At 39.9% G+C, this 19,806-nt stretch overlaps 1 protein-coding gene across 1 annotated transcript; it reads right to left on the bottom strand.

Annotated features, from left to right (window-relative positions):
- Positions 1 to 12,082: 12,082 nt before the first annotated feature.
- LOC104076812 (decorin-like) lies at positions 12,083 to 16,555 on the bottom strand (the record flags this gene model as incomplete). The annotated part of the gene is made up of 2 exons (XM_009577814.1): positions 16,390 to 16,555; positions 12,083 to 12,315 (listed from the first exon to the last, which is right to left on the bottom strand). A coding segment is annotated over exon 2 (205 nt), but the record flags the coding sequence as incomplete, so codon positions are not given.
- Positions 16,556 to 19,806: the final 3,251 nt, after the last annotated feature.

The following is a 19,806-nucleotide window of genomic DNA, read 5'->3' as shown; positions in this document are numbered from 1 at the left end:
TCTATGATTCTATGATTCTATGACTTCCTTACAGAGCTGAACAGCCATCAGTTCCTGCAGCACAGGTCAGATCTGTATTATTCTCTGCAGATTTCTGTATGTAGAAATTTTCTTCTGTTCTACATTGTCAACCTGTAGCACTCAACTATTGCCTCCAGTGTACATGTATGTGTATACAAACGCATGCATATGAAAACACATAAAGAACAGAATACGCCCTGGAACAACAAAATGGAAAAAGACAGTGTGTAAGTAAGCTTGAAATATTTCCTTTTGTTAGTCAGGATCAGCTGAACTTTTATTATCCCTGGCAGAAGTTTTCCTAACTTTTTCTTACACTAGTCGCTACACCACAGATTTTTGGAATATCAAACACAATCAAAATGTATTCATCAAAATCCAGCAGAGCTGGATCGTCAACGGATTTCTTTCATGCAGACAACAAGGGCCCACACTCACTTTTGGGAGTACTGAAAGGCTCATCTACAGTCACCTAGAAGATGTTCGCTGGGGAGAGGTTAACAGGACCAGGAATCCCTCCTTAGTGATGGAGAAGAAGGTAACTTTGCAGAAATCAGGCTTGTCTCTGTGGGATTATATCTATGTGGGGTGTAGTTTTTTCTCATAATTTCTTAAGCAAATTACAGTCTCTGGCTGTTTAGCTGTGATTGCCTCACCTCCTGGAGAGGACAGAAGGCTGATGGGTCTGGAGATTTTATGAGACCAGAAATTAGGCAAGGAAGAGCCAAGGCTGGTATAATTCGGCCCTCATCCAGCCCCTGAGAGAGCAGCAATCAGTGGCTAGCCATCTCCTGTGTAGCACTGCACCAGCCCAGCTAGCATATGCTGCCATTTAGCCAGCCAAACAGGTGTAGGAGATGTAGCAAGGATTTGGGAATAGTGTGAGGACTAAGGGACGTTAGGGGGTTTGGTATCCAAGACAGGCTTTACTACTTTTGCAGCTGAGGGAATAACCTGCTCAGCTACAGGAGCTGTGATCAAGGAGCCGTGGAATTGTTTAACCCACAAAAGGATAAGGGTGGCTTTTGAACCCTCCTCGCTATTGAAGAGGTTTCAGTCCACTGCTCCAGTTTCTCAGAAGTGAGAGCCACTAGTTAGTCTGCAACTTGGCGTGGAGCCACGTTTCCGCTGAAGCCATATGACTATGAAGAAAAGGAATGCAAGATTTATGGGGCCAGCGAGGGAGACTAAGCAAATGGGAGTCTGAGTCTATAGCCCAGAGATGAGGACACTTCCCTGAGAATTGCATCCTTGCAACACTGAGACCACATAGTCAAAATAAGAAATATGTGAACAGTGCCAATTATAAACAACTTTAACAACGCAACAGAACTTGTGGTTTGATTTTTTTGTTTGTTTGTTTGGGGTATTTTGTTGTGGTTTTTTTTTCCTCCACCTATCCATTTTACAACAAGCAAGGATGGGGCTTGTTCCTCTGAATAAACCTTCCCTTCCCCAGCTGGAGAGAAGGGGCCAAAAGGCAGAGAGATATCTGAACGCTGTAGCTCAGATACATTGCAACACTCACGATTATTATCACAGGGGCCATAAAACGGGGCTCTTTTCAAGACTCCTTCAGTTTCCACGAACAGCTGTTGCCAGCTGAGGAATTTGGGCTGAGCTACACGTAATTCCCAACCGTGATCATCTTCCCGGCGGAGGCAGCCTCTCCGGCAGCTGCCTGCGCTGCCTGTGCACGCTGCTGCGTGCTCTCCCCTGCTCCAAGCCCAGCTCTGCCGCATCCCACTGATGGGCAGCAACCCTCCCGGGGGTGAATGCCCTTAGTAATGCCCTGAGCGGACTCTGGGGCGAAGGAGGCAAACGGCAAGCTTACAGAGTCAGGATTCTTAGTCACGGAAAATAACAGGACTCAAGGACTGCTTTCTGGAAGGGTGGCAAGGAGCTTAACACAGCTTTGAATGCTTTGACTTAGAAAAATTCACTGGCTATGTGCTTCAGTATTTACTGGAAATTTTTTCTCTATTGTGTGAGATTTGCAGATAGGAATAATTTCATTATTTGCATCCTACCACCCATAAAATAAGAAACAACTGTTTTTCTCTACAGAGGAGTATCCGCAGCCTCCTTCTCTCTCCCAATTTCAAAGTAAAAGTTTGTTCTCCACCTTCCCCTCGCTTGCTATGAAATCAGCAATAATAATTTTTTTCTAAGAGACATAAAAAAGCAATGTCCATTGGAATGTATGAGACTCTTAGAATACAACTTCTTAAAGGCGATTTTGCCATCTCCAGCCCAGAGGATGTAAACTCTCTGCCACAGAGTGAAAGAATAAAGAAGGCAAAATAAACCATTTTTCAGACTTTTTTTCTGTTCTTCAGTCTATAAGACTCATCTCCCATTAAGATCCATTTTGGATTTATTTTTATCACAGATTATTATTTTTGTAAACCTCTGACCCTTCCCATAGGAAAGAACAAGAAAACGAGCTCCATCCCCTGCTGAGGTGGCCTCTCACAAAGGTAGACCTACTAATATGTTACTACACTGGGTTTTTTTTCCAAACATTTATAACGTTGCTTCCCAGACCAGAGTAAGGAACACAGAAAAATAGAAACAAATTCACACATTATGATCAAATGTATAATTTTCCATTATGATAGTACTAATAATTATAAAGACCCTAGCAAAGGTTTAAAAATGAATGCATTGCTTTAACTGCTCTTTTCCATTTCTACCCACTCTGTGTAGTGAACACATATTTCAAAGTATAACGGATATTGCAAGCTACAGATGTTATGAATTATTTTTTCAGTACTAGTCACATTTTTGGTACAGATAGATTCAGCCTCCTGGCTCCAAAAGCTAATACCTAACAGTAATGATATATTCTTGAAACTAAAAATCAAGCAACTTCTTTTTCTGTGTTCTTTCTAACTGACTTTTAATTTCAAAGGTCTGGAAGGTATATGCCTTCTCAAGAAGCACTGAAGTATTTTAGAAAGGGAGAAAAATATTCTGAAATAATCATGAGACTTCAGGGATTAAGACATTAAGTAAAAAAAATCAAATATTATGAGTTTTCTGAACGCCTAGAATTGCCAGCTTTACATTTCCCACTGTCATGGTTACAGACATAAAACATCCCATCAGAGAACAGCAACTGTCCTGTGTGATTCATGCAATCTGCCAGCACCATATGCATAATGGCTTTAGTCAAAGTGGATGCAATGCAGATGTACTATCTATGAGTACTCATGCATTAAGGTGAAACATTTATTTCTTATGAGTATTTTACAGTAGTCAGAAGAGAGCATTTCAGTGACTCAGAAAAGTGAGCATTACCTAACAAATTACATTTTGAATGATCTTTTGGGGTAATATAATTTGATGTTTGTCTGTTCGCAGTTTAAGCAGCAGGCAACAGATGACAATTTAAGGATAGCTCCCTCTATCTTTACTTTGGGATTTACCAGAATTAGCACTAACATAATGTAGTAGCCATAAAGAGTCATTCGGGGGGGAGTGGGGGGGATCTTCTCTGGTTTCAAGTAAACTTACCCCTTCCTGTTCTGACCACATGGTCATTGCACAGCCCTAGTTTTATTATGACCTGAGGGCAGAGACATGTTCCTGGTTATTTCGGGTACTTCTAAACATAACAGCCATTTTTCATAAATGTTGTAGGATTGTTTTCAACCTACTTTCATGCAAGCAAACAATGGAAGGAGCTACTGTGACTGTGTCTGGACATAGTGAATAACATTTAAATAAATATTGGGAGATAATTTCCTGAGTGGACTGGGGAGTCTGCAGACCTGCTAGTTCCCTCTTTCTACTAGATGATGTTGTGTATATCCTTGTAACTCTTAGATATTTTTGCTCTGTTACCCATTTATTTTGTTAGTCATTTAGTGGTAGACCTTCCCCAGGTCAGCTACCACTGTAAAAGCCATCTCCAGTCCAGAGGATGTAAACTCTCTGCCATAGAGTGAAAGAATAAAGAAGAGAAAATAAATTTTGCCCCCTAACCTTGCAAACAGTAAGATTTTCATTCAATTCTTAAGTTCCTTCTTCCTTTTTTCTTTCCTGAATCTGAAACTTTCTATGCATCTCCTTTTTTAATCATTTCTGTTATAGCTTCCCTTGAGAAAGCAAGATTTTCCCTTTCATGTTCTTACTATCCCTTCTTTTCTTTTTCTTTTCTGGGCTGCTGCTACTATACAAACTTTATTAGCACTGTTCGCCTTCCCTTTCCCATTCTTACTTCCCAGTGGTAAAGGATCAGTACAATCTTCCCAATTTGAAGGTGTGGAAATCAAAGCTGAAGACCTAATTGAACTTACGGAAAGAAATGGCATCAGAGCTGAATGATAACATAGCTTTTTAGTCCTGTTTGGCTAACTCACTTATGCCTTTGCTCCTACACCTCTTAGGTAGAGATATTCAGCAGAGTTTGGTTATTGCACCACTACCAACACTCTTCTTCCATATCACCCTAAAATATGAATTCATTGAGAGTCTGTTTAGTTTCTGAGGCCCACACTGGAGAGTAGAAGGGAAAACATGCACTCCAGCATAGAAACTGAGGTCGTCCTAAGCTTTCACATTTAAGGTGGTGCAGGAGGTGCAGGAAGAAACTGGTTCTGGGATGACCTATTGCACATTTCTATTGTGCTGATGACGTATTACAGAACCAGACTGTAGCCCCATTTACACTTGCACATGTTTTAAATGCTAAAGCATTTCTATAAATAATCTGTCCGTTTGTTGTTTTGCCATTAAATCCCTAAAGTTGCCATGAAATTAGGTGGGCAAAAAAGATTTCTTGTTTTCACTGCTTTTTAAAATATGAGTATTTATTGCATTCCTTTTCTTATTGAAATTAAAACTGGAAGCATCCTCTCCTTAACAGATTTTTGTAGCAACTCAAAGCACTCCAAATAGATCCCAGGAAACAAACACAAAGCTGTTATGGGATGCTTTCCTGGGTGCCCTCTCACTTAAGAGCATGCATGCAGAGAGCACACAAATTCTTTAAATACTGCTTTTCATCTTTTTCATTCCCTATTGACTGCCTAAGAAGTTTGCAGTAGAGTTGCCTATATAGCAAATGTAACCCTGCTAACAACAGGGTCATTTGCACAGAGCTCTTTGAGTCCCATAATTGGTCCCATAAGTTGAAAACTACAACTCAACCCCCCCACCCCTCCAAAAAAATCTGTGCAGGCATGGTCCTTGGTCTTAAGGTCCCTTTGTGTCTGTGTTCGTTGCTTCCATCTCTTTCCTTGCAGAGAAGCCAATGAGCAAGTTCTACCCCATCTATCTATTTTGCTTTCATAGCGTGAAGGACAATAATGCTCTGTGTGAATGAGTCCTTAAATATAATACAACCGAAGAGACCTAGAATTCCAGCATTTGTCAATATTGTTTGCCAGGGCAGGCATGTAAAGCAGGAGAAATAAGTAAGTTTTTTTAAAAAAAAGGCAATGTATTTTGAAGGATATATTCTTAGATTTGAACTTCAGGAAAAGATAAAAGTATATTCAGAAAAATACTCTTTTTTTCTGCAACCTGATTATCTTCTTTTGGCCCACTTCCTTTTAATCACATAACAAATCCAGGACATGGGTAAAGCAAAATACAGACCAGTGAGTCCAAAGTTGATGAGGAGGGGACACTCAAATCTGGGTTACAGAGAGGTGTTTTGAAAATCTGCTTAAAACTAGAATCTTTTCTAAATACCATGGTAACTGGACCCTGTGAGCAGAGATTTCCTGAGTAGCTGGAGGCTAGTATTGGCAGTTCCTTGCTGTTATCATTGGTGACTTCACATAGGACCCAAATTCCTAGGTCTCCTCCCTGTTGGCAATTGGTTCTTAGTGAACATTAGGGAGGAGCCTTTGGACTCTTTAGCTCTTCCTAAGACTTGGCTGGGAACCTTTCACAGTTGAATAGCACAGGCTTTATGTTGCGAAAACATGAACAGTTTTTAAATAGTTATACGTCTTACCAAGTAATACACCCTATAAAGGTGTTAAGAACATAATACACATACTATAGATGTCCATAACACCAGTAAGTGTCAGCAGTGATGATTTAGTGTGTTTTAAGCACTGTAATCACCTGCTACGACTTATAATAATGGACTCACATTTTACTAGCTATCTATTAGCTATTTATTTGTGCATTGGGAAATTTTAGAAGTGAAGCCTTGTCACAGTGCAAACCAGAAAACAGTCACTTCTTGTATCACTCAGACTTGGCAGTCAGGATTTCCACTCCTGCCACTAGGCTTTCTTAATGGCATTTCCTAGTCTGAAGCAAGCAAACAAATCTAAAAAGAAAAAAAAGAAAAAAAAAAAGAAAACACACAGAGTTGGTCACTGTTACCTTGGAGTAAGCAGCTAATAAAGAAGGGATGTATTTAGAGTGGATTAATTTTCACTTAGAATCATGTTTATCAACTGGAACTGGAACACTGGCAATTTAGGTTGCGATGCAACAAGGCCCGTCTTTTACTGTTAAACTGGCAAAAGCTAATGACTTTTTGTTAATATAAAGCAATCTACATCCAGACCAATAGATTTTTTTTCTTGACAAGCTTTCAAGAGTGTTTTCTAATTATTGGGTTCTTGACTTAATAATTTTTCAGGATGTACTGAGTACAGGGCTTTAATTCATGCTTTCTTTAACTTCCAAGGCATCCCAAAAAATTGTATTTAAGCACAATATATACCAAAATTTTAATAATCCATGGTCAATTTATTACAAAATAATGCTGGTAACCCAAGTTTATTTTTTCCATGCTTTAATTTTATCACACATAACTTCATTAATCTGAAAGTAAGTTGTATAGCCTTGAGTGGTCATTGAGGCCCTGTGTTGGCAGTTTAATTCTCCAGGAGTGATGTATCCTTTCTGTCACTGACATCCACCTTACACAGGATAAACGGCCCCATGGAGCAGCTGTCTAAGCCTCCCCATGGCTGTGAAAGGAGCCCAGATGACTCTTAGATAGCTAACATTACCTGAGATCTCTTCTATATTACAGATAATACCTGTAATACTTCATATAGATCCTCCAGTCTGATCTCCAACATGTTAGAGTATTACAATTCACCCAGCTAGCATGTGGAAAGCCCAGTGACTTGTGTTTGATGACAGCATAAGTTATGTGTGGCTAAAGAATGTTGTCCAAAAAGGCATTTAGTCTTCAATTTTAAGGCCATGGTACTGTAGTGCAGAGGCTACTCTCAGTATAAGTGACAATATACTTTCCCAGATTTCATGGTTCCATTTTTATTGATAATATTTTTGATAAATGATCCAGTTCCATAAAGTCAGGGGATTTCATGAGAGTCTCAGCTTCTATTAAACATAAAAGAAATAAGCCTCTAGTCCTTATTGTTAGAAGGAAAAAAGGCATAAAACATGGAATAACTTGTCCTAAAGGCTCAGCAACTACAATGTAAATTAACAAAATTTTTTTTATTTAAAAATTATATTTGTTAATGTCTGGCCATTTAAGGATCCGTGTTTTCGCTTATTACATCTTTAGAAACCTGTAAGATTTTGAGATAAACAGCTTTAAAAATTATGTTTTTGAAAGGTTGGTAAACATTTAAATAATGGCAGGGATTCTAAAGCTATGTACACAATAGTAAGTAATCCTATCTGTTTTCTTGAACTATAAAATGACTGAAACTGATCACCAATGAGTTACGTATTATTTTTCTTTAAAAAGATTTTATGTTGACAACAGAAGTTCAAATCAAGGTATATCCCAAAGGAGATAATTTCCTTTATAATGAGAGATGAGGTTCCCAAATGGAATCATGATCAGAAAATGGGTGTTCAGATGTTTCTGGAAGATTTTATACAATGAGATAAACCATCTTTTGTCAACAAATAAATTAGCTGTTGTCACGTTACCATGATTCGGGTGTTGAAGAGCCATCAGTTAATACAGTTTAGACACTGTATGTGTTCAGATAACCTGCCTCATGTTACCAGATCCCTGGAATAATGCTTTATATATCTGTGAGCTTTTCACCCTCTGAAAGTGCTTTTCAAACACACTCCAACACCCATGCTGAGCTTTAACATACCCTTCTTTACTTTACAGCTGGAGAAACCCTGCATTTCTGAGCTGTGAGTAAAATTCCAATTTAAGCTGTAATACTGCTTGAACTTTGATTACTGTCATCCATCTCTTGCACACCTTTTGGACACCACAAAACTTCCATGGATGCTCACAGCAGGAGGGCTGGAGGCCCCCCGCTACGTCCTATGAAGTCTCCAAGGAAGGTGATCTCATTGCGTCCTGCAGAACACAGACACTGCTCACTTCATAAGGGGCTGCCAGACTTATCTGAAGGTGAAATAAAGCTCTGGCCACCACCTCCGAATGCGCTTATGGAGCATTCTGCATCCGCTGCGGGGCTGAGTAATCACATATGCATCCTCCTGCCTACTAGGGCGCTCTGGGAGGAACCTTTTCTTGAGACTCCCTTTGGGAGGATGAGACTTTAAATGGAATGGTTAATCCTTGCTAGGGCTTTTACGAGGCATGTTTGCCTGGCCAACTGACTGCACATCTTCCCTGTATTTATTATTTTAAAACATGAAGAGCTGCCTCTGATGAGCTATATCAGCTACTCCCCACCTGTAGTGTGTGCTAATAAGGAGATGTTTGTGATTTCTGGTGGCTATAGAACATGCCTTATACTGAGGCATGATTAAAAAGTGACCTTTATTTATTATTTTAAATCATGAAGAGCTGCCTCTGATGAGCTATATCAGCTACTCCCCACCTGTAGTGCGTGCTAATAAGGAAGATGTTTGTGATTTCTGGTGGTTATAGAACATGCCTTATACTGAGGCATGATTAAAAAGTGAACCTGTGGCTCCCTTTTAGCAACAGGAGGCAGATTCAGAAAAGGCAGAGCTTTTATAAAGATACAGCGGTGGCCTTCCTTGATGAGATCCTTGAGCCTGTTGCACAAAGGTAATACATCTCATATAAGGTAGGCACACGGGGCTCTGCTCTCGATCTGTCAGTAACTGCAGCTCAGAGAGAATTCTTCTTCGGGGTGTGAGAAGACGGCGTTCTCCTTCCTGCTAACTCAGCTCTTGGCTTGGAGGCAAAATAAATTAATTCGGAGGTATGTGCTTAGGAAGATGTGACTGAAGCTTAAAAGTACAGGACTGCAAAAATTCAGCTGACAAGAGTGTAATTGGACCACTGGGCATTTTTTTCACTGTTTTTATTGAATTTGGATTTTTTTTTTTATTTATTATTCCCATACAGTTCTCATGAGACAAGGGGCAAACCTGATCTCTGGACCCTGGATAGTTCTCCTGTGGTTTATTCACATAACTCTGTGTCAGATAGTTGGCTTTTTCCTTACGAAGCAAGAGTTTACAAATAGCAAATGCCCCTTTGGGCACAAAAAGAAGCATGCTGAGGAAGAGGAAACTTCTCCATAACTAGCCGACGTTAGGGTCCTCCAGCTGCCTTGCTCTGACATGCCCTCTGCACCCAGGGGCTCGTGGCTGCAAAGAGCCCTCCTTCCATGCCAGAGGGAGAGTGGAAGAAAGGATCCTGATCCACATTTCAACTTTCCTTTGTGGGACTTAATTTAGTAAGATCTTAATATATCCCTGGGAGGAGTCTTGTTATTGCCCACAGTTTTTCTTCAATTAGTGCCCATGGGACTAGATGACTAAATTTGATAATTTTGGGGGAGGGAGGTAGCTAATTTGGTTGGGTCGGAAACGCCTGGAGCTGAAGGGAGAGGCGGGTCAGGAGCGGTGGTTAGCAGGGAAGTGGAACTGTCATTGCTGGTTTCATGGCTCCCTGTGCACACTGCCTTCCCGATCGCTGTGCCCCAAGCACCCTTCATCCCACAGCCCAGGAGCGTGCTAGGGCATCCTGGCAGGACCTCCTCTTTGCAACAAAATTTTGAGCTCTTCGGGCCAGCTCCCGGCTTTCCTCAAGTCAGTAGGTAGATCAGACCTTGTCTGAGTCACACAGAAATGGATTCGAGGCCAGAAGAGAGGAGCACGGAGGGCAGATTTGCCCGCGAGCAGGCAGCGCACACAGCTGTCCTGTCCCTGCTCGCAGGGGCAGCCATCGGGCCTGCGCCCTGGTGAGCCTCCCGCTTGGGCCACGGCCCATCAGGGGCTGTCGTGGCCACATGTGACAAGGATGGATGAAACTTAATGCCAAGGCTGGGGAACTCTGAGTGATTATTACTTCCTTGAGCTCTGCCAGGGAAATATTATTTATTTTTCAGGGGTGCATATTTTAAGCCCAGGGAGATCTCTTTTCCTTCATGCCCAGAGGCTGGACGTTATCAACCCAGCCGCTTCAAAAGCACAATCTTTTCGTTGAAGTATCTGCAGCATGTGGGTTTAAACCAAGCTCAAAATATATCCCTTTCTTATCACCCCTCTCAAAATTATCTGGGAAACACAGACCTGGGGCCTTAATTGCTGTGTTTCCGAGTCTCCTTGTCAGTATGGGACTCTATTAACCCAGAAGCATCTGTAGGCAGTGGACTGTAGTGCAACCCTTTGGAAACCACGTGGGTGTGAAGGAGAACTGAAGGAACATGGGAGTAAGAACAGCAACCAAGGGTCCCTGTGTGAATATCTCTACTTTTTTACCAAGTGAAAGCTCCTTGCTTTCTGCAGAATTGAATCAGACTGGGGGTAAGTTCCCAAAATAATTTAAATTCCATCCGCATTAGCCAGTGTAACAACAATAAAACCTAAGACCTTCATGGCATGTGGGGCAAACTCCTCCCCACTCCCCACCCCACGTTTGCTACTATCATCTGGCACCTAAATGGTAAAAAAAGAAAATATCTTTCAACAGGGACAGTACTGTGAAAGCTTTATGAATGCATGGCTAGGTTAGTCTGTGCTCATTTGTGCAACTTGGCTTGCATTGTTCACTGGGTCTTTGCCAAACATATCTGTTGCGTAATTATGTGGCTTGCTTTAATAAATTCACAGAAGTTTCTAGGGATGTAACTAACGTTTCCCCCTCCTTACTGTAATTATATGACACCCACCACAATGAGACCCAGGTCCTAACTGGTGGATTTGTGCCATGACTTACAGTAATTATCAAAGCCAATGCTATAACATAGGAAAATAGAAACACCCACCTATACATTTAAACAGCTGAGAGAAGACTTTAAAAAAAATTAAACTCTATAAAATCATAAAAGAAGTTATTTGTCTGTCCACTGAATAAATTACCTAATTTCCTTGTGAGCAAAGTTAATTGATTTTCTGCACTGCACACTGACTTAGACTGAATAATACTGGCTTAAACCAAGAGCAGCCTCACTGAAGTCAACTTCATTACTTGAGATTTCTGCATGGGAAAGTCAAATACAGTGATGGCAGGCATGGCTTCACATCCTGCTGGTCTGACTGTGCAGACAAGCCCTTGTACGTGAGGGAGTAATGGGAGTTTGTGAGAAAAGTTCTCAGGGTTTCAACTTGAACAGTGTCTAAGAAAGATATTTAATAAGGAGCTCCAAAATGTGTTCATTGCTTTGGAGTGTTTCCAAGCTCTTTCCTCCAGAGAACTGGTTCCAGCATATACGATTCAGGGTTGGTTATTCCATGCTCATGTATTCCAATGGAAATGGGATGATTTCTATGTTGAGGTACTAGACAGTATGATTAAGGAACTTGGACCATGCAATTTAGAACCTGTTAAAATGTTTCCATCCCCACATCTGACCCCACTGAATTTATTTAATATGCATTTAAAGGAATAGCCTTGAAAAGTTATTTTCTCTACAACAGAAATCTGTGGTCTTTCAAAGAACAAATGAAATGTACATACACAAAGTATACATTAAAAAATCAAACATTCTTTGTGGTCACAACAAATGTCCATCTTGTCAGGCTTTATGGCCTACTTCATATAGTACATTCTACTTAACAGTAGCTGCAGCATATTTCTTTGACAAAAACCCAGTTATGGAGTGGCAGTGCATAGCAGCCTCACCATCTCAGCTGCAAACCCGTGGCTAGAATGTAAGTATATACCCTATGAAGATACTCGTGGGCTTACCTAGGTCAGAGCACTGCACCACACGAAGATGGCACTGGCAGCGGAAGGGGCACACTGGTCCAAATCCAGATATGACGGGATCGTCCGTTGGAGGCATATCGGCCGACCCTTCATCCTCCAGCATAAAGTCAAAGAGGCCCTGCTGGTGGAACGGCTTGGCCAAGCATGCTGGCAGCAGTAGGACGAAGAGAAGAGCCAGCCTCATGGCTTAGTTCATCGACTCCAGGCAGAACCTAGGGATCAAAGCAGAGATTTACAGCAAAAGTTTTTTCTGCTGAAGGAGGTCCAGCATATCCACCAATTGCATAACTGTTCCTTTCAATAAATGAAAACTGAATTGTGAAAATAGGACGGTTATGTGATAGGAGTCTGGTAACTGCTTGTCAATAGGCTTTTTTTTACAGAACAGTTTAAAGGCAACTGTAAACACATCTGTTTGCATATTTAGAGTAATATTTATTAGGAACAGGCAGCGCTGTCAACTTTGTTATGCAAAACAGTCAAAACAATAAGCCACATTTTCCATGCGTCTGTTTTCTGCCAACGTAACAGTCTATTTGATTTCATTAGCATTTGTTTCATAGCAATGAGTTTGTCCCCTGGGGACAAACCTGAGGTTCCCAAACTCACTGTAATGCAGTATTTCGTGTCCTGAGAAATATTTTTTTTAAAGTGCCAGCTTGCTGTGTGTTTTAAATTATAGCCTGGTAAAACCGACTGAGAAAGGGTAGGATCTAGTGACGGGGTGGAGAGAAAGGGGAAGATCTTTAGCTGTTTAAATGGGCTATGCTTCTTTCCCAGTTTAAACAGCACAATAAAATAGAATACCATGTTGTGTTATATTGGATATTCTTGGCTTTCTTTCCAAATTTTTGGCTAGGGGATTTTATATAAACAATGCACCCTGAAAATCCTCTGCTTTACACTGCATAAGCATTTGAATTGATGCTTGTAGTATTGTCAGCACACTTTCTAATGGGACTTCAGGGCCTCATTCTGTAGACTTTCATGCTCAGAAGCAACTTTACACAAGTATGTATTGCCATAGATATTAATAAGGAAAACTGCTTAAATATGTGTTCTCGGGATTTAGGCCTAAATGCATTTCAACACACTGTACATTGTGCTACCTGTGTTGTTGCACACTAAGGAGAAACTACAAAACAGCTGTCTGCAAGTTTTGTATCAAGGCTGTATAAATCAGCTAATTTTCTGAAAATTACTGTCTTTTACTATTTATTTTGTATAAGGAAGCTTATCTTTTACCAACCTCCATGGGTCTAAAAACAACCCACCAAAAAAAAATGAAGAAACCTGCCTTCAAGTTGCCAAGTGACAGAAAGGCAAACTTGTCATTTATTTAGGAACCTTTTCTTAAAATGGATGGCATAGTCCTGAATACAGATGTAGCTCTTTGTAATGAAAGCAAAAATGTCCACTTGCTTCTTCAGGTCAATAACTTCCAAAATGCCTTGTCTGGGCACTAGCTGGGATTAATTTTTTTCTAGCAGAAGTTACCTAACAGTTAGAGGCATGGTACAGCATTTCTCAGCTCCATATTGACTAATGGAAAGACAAAAAAACTAGGGGAGAGGCAGAAGAGAAGGACTGTCTCCCTCTCTACATTGATATTTGGAAACTACCAGGTAGGTAGCTAACACGGGCAGTTGATGTTAGGTGAGAGTATACTGAGGCCTCTTTTTCTAGAATTCCACATCCAGATACTCTAACAGGAGTGGTTAGTATAAAAAAGCTAAATAAATAAAAAACACAGGCCTGGAATTAGATACAATCCGTATTGTGCCTGGGTTCAATTTCCTTTGTGAATTTCTACCTACAGATGCCAATAATGCAATCCTGCAGGAACCTTTAGGGCTCAATCTTGAGAGGATGATAAGGTTACCTTATAAAATATGCTAGTGTTTTAAAATCATAGTTTACATTTCTGTCATCTACCTAACAGGAAGACAGGTATTTAACATCTTCAGATGTCCCAAAGACTTCAAAGTTACTTCACATGGAGTAAAACACTGTTTCTCTTGCCTCTTTAAGAGACATAGTTGGTGGTTTCTTAGTTGGACCTGAAAGCATTTTCTAATCCTGAGGCAGACATATTACCTACTGCATGCACTGAGGGGTTTCACAGACCCCAATGTTGACTAAAGGGTTAGAGCATTTTAGCATGTCCCGTTAGTCCAACTCAGTGCTGTGCAAACTCGTGCCCTGTAGCAGGGGCAGGCTGTGTCCCCAGGTGGGCCATCCTCCTGCGCTCCCTCCTGCCCTGGCCCCCCACCGACACTGGGGCTGTGTCCCTTCCCCAGCAACACCCCCACAATGCTTGCAGAGTACACACGGAGAAGCAAGGATGTCACAGCAAAGTGGTGTTAATACATGGTGGTGAGTTCTTACCATGGTTTAATCTAAAAGAAGATTTTTGAAATAATCATTATTATGTACGAATTATTGTAAAATAACAATGCAATTATTAATAGTCTGAAACGGGAAGACAAATTTGTTAAATCATCACCATTTATCGTAATAAGCTGCCTTGTGAAAATGATCAATAAAACATTACCCCAGTACAAATTATTTTTCAGAATGTACATCAACATCAATAAACATTGGGAATGCCGCACACCAACCCTGGCATGGCACTGGCAGTCAGTACTTTTTAAAGAGCTTCCCCAGCTCTTTTTTACATATTCATATACTTTAAAAATATTTTTAAATATTTAAAACTGCTTGTATTCCCCCCCCCAGGGTCACTGCTGAAGCACCGTCCATCCCAAGAATGCACAAGCAGGATCTTATCCTGGAGTTAAATTACTACCTCAAAAAAAAAAAAACAAACCCACAAAACAATGGAAAGGCACTTTGGAAGTGTCTTCACACTTTACTTCTTGTTCACATTTATATTGATGACTTCACTTATCTCAGTTAAACCCTGTAGTAGGCCTTTTTCTTTGGTCCCTGTTTTGTCAAAACTATAATAAAATTAGTAAGACCTGTGTATAAAGGAAAACTGTAGGACAACAAAGGATATCAAGGATCTAATCTGAGGACACAGCAGAGAAAATAGCAGACACAAGCTACATATTAATCAGGAAATAGGAATAGATATGTGTCTGCATATCCTCATTCGTATACATATTCGTACTGCAGGCACATATATCTGTTTCTATTGTTTGCATGTGTAAATGAACATAAACAGGGAAAAAATGTATACAAAACTGTACTAGTAAGAAATGTTTACATTTCACTTACAAAAAAAATAGAGAGGGGTAAAAAAATCTGAATTCTTAAAGGTCTGTGACACAATATTTATGTCTGCAGGACACAACTGTTTAAATTTGCTTTAATTATGTGTTTACAATGAGGAAGACTTTTCCACAAACAGAGGAAACTATACCATAGACTTGGCCATATTTCAGTTTAAAATACCACTGGAAATATGCTTCATCAGTTCACGTCACCACTGTAGTGGTGGTCTTCTTGTCAGTTTACCTTAATATTAAGTTTTAAATATTAGTTCACCTACTGTCAGAAATCTCTCAGAATGCTACAAAAGACAAGTTAACCAATATGTGCAGTTTCAAAAAAAAAATCCCCTACATTGTATGTTTTACCCATTTTGTGTAATAAAGTCTAGATGTGCAAACATAGAAGTTGGAAGTTTTAAAGAGATTAAAACTCTGTTAACAGGAGTTTCAACTCCAGGAATTTTCTTTTCTACTATTTCATTCATAGGAACCTTCTTTGAATATGAGTCCATTGTTTGTACACTGTAACATAGCACTTTCTAACATTACAAAGGCATACACTGAACCCCTTTAACAAAATACTACGTATTTTTTTCTCTGAAATTGAAATTATATTCATTAATGTTTGGAATATATATGAAGAAATCCGAATGAAAAAGAAATCATAGAGTGCCGTTTAAAACAGAAATGTAAGAACTCACGCATTTTTTACACTCACTACACCACCGATTCTAAACACTGGATTGCAAACAGAGAATATACTGCTGCAAAAGTTTACAGTAAGGAAAAAGAAAGGACTATAGCAGTGCTTATACAAATCAAAACAAGAGACAGAACAGTCAAACAAACAGTAGGAAATCTGCACAATCCTCGAGAATGCATTCTCATGTTCCCAAGAAACAGAAGTGCTGGATACAAAACTTAACATTGCTAAACATTTAGTAGGATTTTTTCCTGCTTCTCTTAAAATTCAACTAGTTCTTGCCGTAGACTTGCCTGAAGTTTTATTAGTGCAGCATAGTCGAGGAGAATTACTGAAAACCATACCTTTTAATCCAGGGATTTGCAACAGGAGCTCTCAAAGCTGAGATGTAATTAAACTAAATATTCAACCCAGGCAAAAGGCTTTGCAGGTGTGGAAAGGAGGAGGGGGTAAGTTCAGCTCAGTGACTGTCACTTGGTGGAAAACCCTCCTGCTTCTATTCCATAGCACAGTTAAAAAATAAGGTTTCTCTCAATGAACACAATCCAGGCTGACACCCACATTAGATCATATGGTAATGATATGTCTCCTGTATTGTAGCCAGAAACTTTATCAGCTCTTTTGCTTTCTTTTCCTCCTTTTTCTTTTTCATTTGCCTTATTTCTTTTTCATCTGTTTAGAGTCCCAAACGACTTGTACACTATAAGACAGATGCTTAGCTGTAATTCATCTAACTTATTTTATTTATGTCCCTACAACATATATTTAGGAAAGTTTTTTTGGTTTTAACTATGGTTTTTTTTTTTCCCTGACTCATTACTGAGAAAAATGTTTGGCTATTCCTCTTGTTTATAGTATTTGTAATTCAAGGAAATGATATAAAATTAATCTTGGAGTTAGTCAAAGTGGAGATTAATATCAGAAAAAAAGGGGTAGCTTTAGGTAAAACTATTTAAACAGATATCAACCTGCCTTTGCTTATGCTATAATCATTGTCAAACCAAGTAGTATATAGTGTAATATACTATTATTCTGCTTACTAATAGAGTTTTTATGTATTTCTTCAAAATACAGCATGTTTTTGATATATATGAAAATCATGTTTTCATTAGTAGAACGATTCTAACATTTCTGGTTAGAACTGCTTTATATAAACTTTGCTTTTTTTTTACTGCCTTCTCACCAGGATAGCAAAGCAGAGGGGAAATTGGCTTTAACTGGTTTTTGGGGGTGGGTTTTTTTTGATTTTTTGGGGTTTTTTAAGAGACAGTGGAGATTTTTTTAAAGCATGAAAAGAAAAATGTATCTGACTCTGTTCAGATTTATATTTTATTTTATTAATTTCTGTTTTGATGCAAATATCAGCGGAAGCTAAAATGCAGTTTCTCTATTCCTGCACAATTTTAAAAGTCTAGCAAACTGAAAGGAAAGCAAATACAATAATTACTATTTATTTAGTAATCCAAACACATTGTGAACACGTGTAGCTTCCCTGTGCTGTTAGCTGTCCTATCTAAATACTGGAGGCTTGTGTCTCTGTGTTTTGACTTGTATCCTTTTATTTCTGCCCCTAGGCTAAGACCAGGTGCAAATTTGAAATTAAAGCCTCTAAAATGTGAAATGATGTTTAAAAGAAGTCTGAATTTTTAGAAACATAATAACATCTTGAAATTTTAGCTATTCTCTTCTTTTAATTTCAAGAAGAGCCATTAAAACAGCTCTTATAATTGTTCTCCTTTGGTGGAAGAAAACATGGTAGAATAATTGACTGCTAGTTTTGGTCAGTGTAGAACAAAGGTGTAATCAGACATCTTAGATTACAGCTTCTTTATATAGTTCACTCTAAAAGTTAAGGATCATTTATTCACCCCTAGTCCTTGAGCTAACTTCTTTCCCCTGCCTCTCCACTGGATTCAAGACTGCTAATGATTTTTGTTGTGACATTTTTCTACATACGATTAGTGGTGTTCCAAGCTTTCATGCTTACAACAAAACTTTATCTTTGTCCAGAAGTGTGGCCATGAGGCTTGCTGAAATCTTGGCTGCATCTTAGTAATGTCAGTTATTTGAACCTTGGTCAACAGCTGCATCTGGTGTTTAAAAACATTTCAAAGCAAGATTTTGATGAGGAACAGGTCAGGGTAAACTCGTTGTCAGTTTGCTTCACAAAACCCATTCATATGCTTTCCCAGTAAAATCGTAATACATTTGTTCTGATATCTGTTATGGGGTTGAAAGGTGTTATAATTTAATAGCTCAGTCATCTCTTTGGATACACAGGAGGGGATGGACAGCCTCCTCTCCTTCTTTTTTGTCTTAGGCATTAGGGAGAGTCAAACAAAAACATGAAGATCAAGGTGGGAACAGGTGGAGCACAGGGTGCCTGCCGCGTAGACTGGGGGCTCCCAGTCCGCCCGCAGAGGAACTGCTGCCCGTAGAGGGAGAATTTTCCTACTTTGTCTGTAATAAAGTCCATCCCAAGAAGCTCAGAGGGGAAAAGATGTTACCACCTTTAGGAATTATGAAAACACTTATGTTGCCTGGCGATACCTGGAGGTAGAAGGGGTATGTGTTAGGCGTCCAAGCCCTCCTGAAACGCGAAGCAGAGTTTGTGGAGGACTGAGCAACTGAATGGGAGAGGACTTACGACATTGAATATTGGTGCAGTAACCTATTAATTGTTTTGAGTCATTTCTGTGCTTTTATGGGAATGTGGGATCCTTTCTGATACAAGTATTCCTTTAACCCCACTCTTTGCCCCTTGCTATGTCACTCAGAAGATAAACAACTTTTAAAAAAACAACCCAAAAATAATATTAAGTCATTATGTAATTTTAAGGCCCATGACCATACACAGAGCCTAGCACCGATAAGCTCTCCTTCCCAGTCTGACCTACGTTAACTACAGCTTAGTCAATATAAAAAAATCATGATTAGAACAATCATGGTTTCTATGTGACGGTATTACTCCAATTTAACAAACTTATAGAGCTACATGCTGCTCCAAATACTGATTCCGAGAAAGTTACAGGCGACTGCATGTTAATGTTATTTATATAACAGCCTTTTTATTAAATTTTGATGGATAGCATCTGCTTCATTTGCTCACAGCTTATTTTGTGGACCTTTCAAAGGGCAGTGGTGGGAGAGAAGACAGGAAGCCTGCCTGCCTGCCTGCTGTTGACTGCTCTGCCTGGGTCCAGTGGAAGTCTCTGCAGGAAGGAGATGAGCAGCAGCCCTGTAAGGAGCAAACATACCCTGGGGGAAGAGCTCCTGGAGCGCGGGGCTGGGCTGAGAGTAAGGCACGTCCAGCAGGCGCCCAGCGCTGCCAGCACAGGTTGCAGACTCCTCAGAAGAATGGGAAGCTGACATAATCTGCCCCTGGGGGTGGAAAGAAAGGTTTTTTTCTAGGGAGCCTGGGAAAAAAAGGGTAGCATTTATTGCAATCCAGAATGTTACTGGAATAAAACCAAAGGAGGACAGGATCTGTCCTGCAGGAACATGGTGGCCCAGAGGTCCAGGTTCTTCCTCATTCTGAGTTTCCACTACAGAAAAAGGCATTTTTCTTGGGCTGCTTTCTAATAGATCCCAGCTTTGATGATCAAAGACTGGTTAGTGTTGTTGTGGTTGTTGTGATAAGGAAGAGGAGCAGGCAAATCTGCCTTAAAGTCCTCATGAACCAGCTAGGTAAGTGCCAATCCCCACCAGGAAGTGGGGTTTGGCTGCCTCTCCACCTCCTCTATCTTTATGTCTCACATCTG

Source organism: Fulmarus glacialis, unplaced genomic scaffold (assembly GCF_000690835.1).
Source record: "Fulmarus glacialis isolate BGI_N327 unplaced genomic scaffold, ASM69083v1 scaffold5815, whole genome shotgun sequence".
Classification (NCBI taxonomy): domain Eukaryota; kingdom Metazoa; phylum Chordata; class Aves; order Procellariiformes; family Procellariidae; genus Fulmarus; species Fulmarus glacialis.
This window is presented reverse-complemented; position numbering and strand designations above follow the sequence as displayed.